This window comes from Brachypodium distachyon, chromosome 1 (assembly GCF_000005505.3).
Source record: "Brachypodium distachyon strain Bd21 chromosome 1, Brachypodium_distachyon_v3.0, whole genome shotgun sequence".
Lineage (NCBI taxonomy): Eukaryota > Viridiplantae > Streptophyta > Magnoliopsida > Poales > Poaceae > Brachypodium > Brachypodium distachyon.
In genome coordinates this window covers 27,075,846-27,081,940 of record NC_016131.3, presented here as the reverse complement: position 1 = coordinate 27,081,940, position 6,095 = coordinate 27,075,846, and the positions used below count along the sequence as shown (strand labels likewise).

At 47.4% G+C, this 6,095-nt stretch overlaps 1 protein-coding gene across 1 annotated transcript; it reads left to right on the top strand.

The window, feature by feature from the left end:
* Positions 1–934: 934 nt before the first annotated feature.
* LOC100829859 lies at positions 935–2,383 on the top strand. The gene has a single exon (XM_003560352.4). It carries the CDS (start codon positions 1,354–1,356, stop codon positions 2,020–2,022), a length of 669 nt encoding a protein of 222 aa, XP_003560400.2. The 5' UTR covers positions 935–1,353; the 3' UTR covers positions 2,023–2,383.
* Positions 2,384–6,095: the final 3,712 nt, after the last annotated feature.

Below are 6,095 nucleotides of genomic sequence, written 5' to 3'. Positions count from 1 at the left end.
AGTCCCCACAAGAAAGGCCTAAAGCGCGCGCGTGTGTGTATACACATCTCTCTCTCTCTCTCGGTGAGACATGATACACGGCCACATGATGTTAAAGCTGCCCGTTAAATCAGTGGCTCGTACATATATGCATATTTGTATCAACATATTTCCAATTTAATTTTACTAGTACCGCTAATCAGGTCTAACTGTAAAATGCTGCCACTAGTTAGTAGAATACTACTCCTCCGGCTGGTATTACTTGTCGAAATATTACATGTATCTTGATGCTTTTTAAATATAGATACATCCATATTTGTGTAGATTTGAGACAATTAATATGCATCGAAGGAAGTACTAGTACTAACAAAAATGTACACTGGTTAATGTTGCTGGTAAATTAACAGTTGGAACAATAGGATTTATAATCCGTGACAAACAAAACGGGACAGGTCCATGTGTGCGTTGTATGCACACATATAAAGCACCCAGCGATGCAAGAATTGATGAGGGACATCCAACCCAGCGATACACATGGCAATTCAGTTTTAAAGTTTTACTACGGATACAGTGTGCCGTATAGGTATAGAATTACCAATACACAGTGTATGCAGATCGACAGAGTAGCATGGAAACGGAGATTAACTTTCACTGTGCATGCATGCATGCATGCTGCAGTAAATTAAATATCCCTGCTGTCCGTATAGATCGAGGTAGGTAGGCAGGCGACATTCTTACTGCCCTTTTACACAACCAATTCTCGGTCAGCCAGCCAGTCAGTTGCATAGCTGAATGAAAAAGGCAGAAATTAACAGCGGTGTCCGGCATCAGTAAAAATTCACACTGTGCCGATAGAGCACTATAGTATAGATCATCGGAAAGAGAGCAGATCAGTAGAACATGGAAGCTCATCTCATGTTCCGCCGCTGGATCCAAGATAGGTTGCAGTTAATTTTCACCGTGATCCGCATCGCATTCCTCCCACAATCATTTGCGGCACCCCTTCCCTGCTTTGGCTTGGCACGGCACCGGCACTGCCACTCTCTCTCTCCCTTCCGTCAGTCTCTTTCTTTTCTCCCATGATCTATTTAACGTGCGGCGAACCCGGCTTTCTGTTTCGCAGCTGCTTGCTTGCTTGCCTTGCCGGCATATAATTAGCTTGCTTGCTCGCTTCCCTTCCCCTCCACGGCCTTCTCCATCCATCATCACCTCCACGCGCTCTCCCCTCTTGTGCTTTACGCGTCTACATAAGCTCGATCCTTCCATCCCCAATTCTCAAGCAAGCAAACATACTGTGATAAGATAAGTTTTTCTCGCAGAATTGCTGCTCAATTGGAAGATTCAGACAAGTATAGCACTCCAGCCGTGGCTACGATGGGCATGGAGCTCGGCCTGTCTGAATTGCCTGAATTGGCGCCGCTCAGCCCGATCCGGACGCCGGCCGGAGACGGAGACGAAGATGCCGCCGCTGCCGCCGCCGGGTGCTGCGTCACGCCGAAGGCGGCAGGATCCGTGCTGTCCGTGGCCATGGCGCCATCAGAGGAGCTAGGCGCCGAAGACGCCGCCGGGCGCTGCGTCACGCCGACGGCCGCCGCGGGCTCCGTGCTGCCCGTGGCCATGGCCATGGCGCCATCACAGGAGATAGAAGGCGGCGGCGCGGCCGACGACGCCGACGTCGTGTGCTGCGTCACGCCGATGGCGGCGACCGGCTCCGTGGCCATGGCGGCAGCACAAGTGCCGCAGGAGGAGGACGGAGGCGTCTCCTACACGACGCCGACGGCAGCCGAGAGCGCGCTGCGGGAGGCCACGGCGTGCCCGCCGGCGCCGAGGAAGAAGAAGCCGTGGGCGGCGGAGGAGGAGTGGGCCAAGAGGAAGCTGCAGCGCCGGCTCTTCGTCCAGGTGCCGCACGACCTCACCACCGTCTTCCTCGCGCGCGGCGACCCCCCGCCGCCGCCTTCGCCTTCGCCGCCGGCCGCCAAGAAGCTCCGCCGCGGCGCGTGCCGTGCGGGCGCCGCCATCGACCTGTGCCGCGCGCTCTCTTGAGTTTTGACGCGCCATCGATTTGGAAGAAAGGGAATCGGCCGGCCATGTGGCGACGCGAAGATCGAGCTGAAGACGAAGGCCGGCCGGCCGGCCGGCCACCGCATTACAGAGAGCATCATGCTTGTGTACGTAATACTAGGGGAAGACTGAGCCAGCAGAATAATCGACCGAATTTGTGCATAATATTGCTGGCTCCGGTCCGATCGATCGCCCGTCTGTTAATTCCGCCTCAATCCAATTCTTCCGCTTGTGTGCGCTGCTCCCTTGAATTCTCCATAAAAATTCGGGCTTCATCGATCATTCGATCGATTGTACTGTAATTCCCAATTGGAATTTGGAAGCTGACTGATTCATCCGTGAAGCTTTCAAAGAGTAGCCTTTTTCGATCGGCTACCAAAATGGGTGCATGCATCGAACAGGGAGCAGGCAGAGGGCAGAACAGATCTGGAGAGGAAAGCAGTTAATGGCAGCTTCAGATCTGATCGCCTCTAGCAGCTTGCAGCAGCTGCTGCTACTCTCCCATCTCCAGGCTTCAATGACTCGGCTCCGTTCCCTTCCTCCACAACTGTTCATGCATAATTGTGGTGCATGCTAGTATGCAGTGTTGGGCTCCTGAAACATTTTTTCTTTTCTTTCTGTCTCTGGACCAGTACGCACGTAACTCGTACGTGCAGCACAATCAGCAGCAGGCTCCGTAGCTCACTGTATGAGTAGCTGCGGCACGCATGTGTGCTTTTTTTGTCTATTTTCGTGCCTTGCGTATCCAAAGAAGTTCTTCGAACATCAATTACGCACTGCGGAAATGTAAGGTGTGATCGTTCACTCTTTAGTCTTAGCGAGGCGGACGGTCATCCCCTGTGTTCTGAACACATGTAAAACAGCTTCAACCGAACCATAATCGCCGAAATTCACCGGATTGCCAATGGCCGCAAACTGTGCACGCACGTGCTGCTCAACTCGGCCATTCTAAGGAACAGATTATAAGTAAGTGGAGTAGATACTAGGCGACTAGCTTATCCAACACAATGGTAATGCATATGCAGATGCAGGCCTCCTGGTGGCGGTACGTGCCAAAGCATATGTTCCTTCTCGATCGTCTTGTAGCTGCTGTCAGAACAATATTCGGTAATCTTGTACATGTGGATATCATGCATCCATCGATTCCTAAACGGTCAGAGATCCACAGTGGGGAGCGCGCCGCGGCGTGGATGTATCTGCCTGCGTCCATGTTCAGATGGCGCTGATCAGATGGATGCATGCATGGATGGATGTCCACCACTAAGTTCCAAAGGCACACCTATTAAAGGTATCACACTTTTCTGAAATGAGCTTTATTTGTTGACCTGTTTCTTCTTTTAGGTAGCATTACTAGGAGTCCATTTATCTTTTCAGAGGCTATAATGGCTAATTAGGTGTGAATTAAACAAATGTTGTGTTTAAATAGTATAAGTGGATTGTCTAGTCATTTTCATTAGATCGGTCTTTTGGTTGTGTTGAGTAGCGCATGAAGCTCTCCAGGCTAATTATATTTACGTATGAGGAATTAGTAAAATTCACAAACCACACTTCTTGTGGCTAGTGTCTCATAGAACCACGATTAACGCTAATCGTCTCACAGGACCTCATTTCTTGGGACAGACTTTCTCACGTACCTCAAATCTCGTAGATTAGGCGATTTGACATGTTTTCGGATAGGTATGACCCACATGTTACATGGCATGTGGACGGGCTGGACAATTATCTTTTGCCACGTTAGATTCCGGCCCTGTCCTACCCGTTAAGTCTTCTTTTCTCCGAATCGCTTTGCAAGTCGGGTCGGAATCCAATGTGGCAAAAAAATCTTGTTTAACCCGTCCACGTGTCCTATGACAGGTGGGTCCGACCTTTTAGAAATCCTGTCAAACGACCTAATCTACGTGGGTAGGGATTTGTGAGAAATCCCGTCCACACCATTAAATGTGATTTCCTGAGACAATTAGCGTTAACTGTGATTCTGTGAACGCATATCCACAAAAAGTGTGGCTTTACGAAATTTACTCTCAGAAATTTCATGGATTGACCGGTGGAGTGGAAGCCATTCAAATTATGGAATGATTGTGTTTGTGTGTTGCTACAAAAGTAGTGGTAGGATTATATGAAATGTGTTGGTACAAAAGTAATATAATTAATTATGTCCATCAAATGGCACATCAATCCCCACTTAATAGAAATCCAATGCCCCACCTTTGTCTCCAGATCGAGACTGCGATGGTTGGTTAATTAGGTGGGGGAAGAGACAAAGACTACCTTCACATGGGAAATATCTCATATATAATTTACATTGTATTATTATTGGTTCAATAATGATCAACTGTCCTGGTGCAAGAGTGACCGAAATAGTACTGTTTTGCTGATTACCAATAGCCTTATTTTTGTTTCTCTCCCAAAATCTTGATACCTTAAGTTGCACATCACTGGTCCTGGAATCGCAGTCTAAGAAATGGACTTTTTAAAAAGGAAAGTAACACTTATCGCCAATGCTATTTTGGTTACAATTGTATACAGAATGAGATAGACAAGAAAGAGGTCGGTTGGATGTTGATTAATTCAGAGGCATAGAAATATTAGCAAGATCTAGAATTCTTAAAACAACTTAAGAGTATGCAGACAGATCAATCCCAAACGGAATCAATAGTCACAAGATTTGGCATGGGACTTGAGAATAATATATCCTCGTTAATGTTGCAAGAATTATGAGCCGAGAAACAGAGAGCTAGTTCAGAAAACGGAAGGCGAGAAACAGAGACCTAGTTCACAGTGAGTTTTCTGAACAAGCCAGATCAGCTCACAAGCTCAGCTCACCTGGCTTGTTCAGAAAACTCACTGCAAACAGCAGATAGCTGAAGGTCAAGAAGCTATCGATCACTGAGACCCTGACCCTGAACCACAGGCCAGCAACAGCAACCAAGAAGATGACCGAGATCCCCGGCCCACCGGTGACAAGGGAGTTACGCCGCTGTTCCGCTTTTGTTTTGACAAGCACAAAAGGCTGGCTCGAGTACTGCTACTGCTAGAGTGAGTCCCCGGCTGGCTTTCGAGCATCATCACGTGCTGTTTCCCTTTCATTGGATGGGGCTCATGGCATGCCGGCTTTGCTTTGCTCCTGATGATGATTCTGACGGGAGAAAAAAGGCTAAAAAGCGGTAAATAATGGATTGATTAGCGTACTGTATGGTGGTATGGGAGCTGATCGATTGGAGTGGAAGCCAAGGAAAGAGTATAGCTTTCCACAAATAATTTCGACCGTCTACTTGTTCTGTGGTACAGTTATCGCTCTGGCGGCTGGCCGGGTTCTCTTGCACATTTGAATTTTTCCATAGAATTATCGTTGAAATTGCAACCGGATAATCCCTCCGATTCTAAATTATTGTCGAAATATTACATGTATCTAGACGTTTTTAAGAATAAATACATCCATATTTGGACAAGTTTGAGTTAATAATTTAGGATCAGTAAGTAGTTTAGTTACGCACATTGCACGATGCAAACAATTTGCAAATGTAAGGTTGATAATTGTACAGTTCGAGTCTCGATCGGTCGAGAAACGTAGAACGGAAGTGGTTGGCTGCGAACGTTGGCCAGTACTTTTACGGGGCAACTGACTTTTTTTTCTTTTTTTCTTTTTGAGAGGAGGCAAACTGAAAGTCGAAACTCTACTCTATGGCTGCGGGCACATGGTGGAGCAAAGGTAAGGCGTAGGCTTTTTGGTAAAAAAGAAAAACAAAGTGAGGCGTAGGCCGGTTCTAGGCCCAAAAGTCTGTCGTCTCTTGTAGTCGGACAGCCCGGTTTGCTTTGGTCGCCGTTCAATAAGCAGTAGGGCTGGGTGTAGGCCCAATTTATTTCCGGACTAAACGGCACCCTACTTCATTTGTTTGCCTTTCTCCAAAAAAAAAAGAACTTCATTCGTTTGCCCCGGAGATAAAACCCAGTCCGCACCCAAAAAGAAGATAAATCGAGAATAGACGATTTTGAATTGACATTTTCTTTTGCTAATGTTTACATAGAACTGGAAAAAACGAATTGTAAATGCAACA

Coding starts and splice junctions, on each gene's coding strand:
- LOC100829859 (XM_003560352.4), top strand. CDS start 1,354: ATGGGCATGGAGCTCGGCCTGTCTGAATTGCCTGAATTGGCGCCGCTC.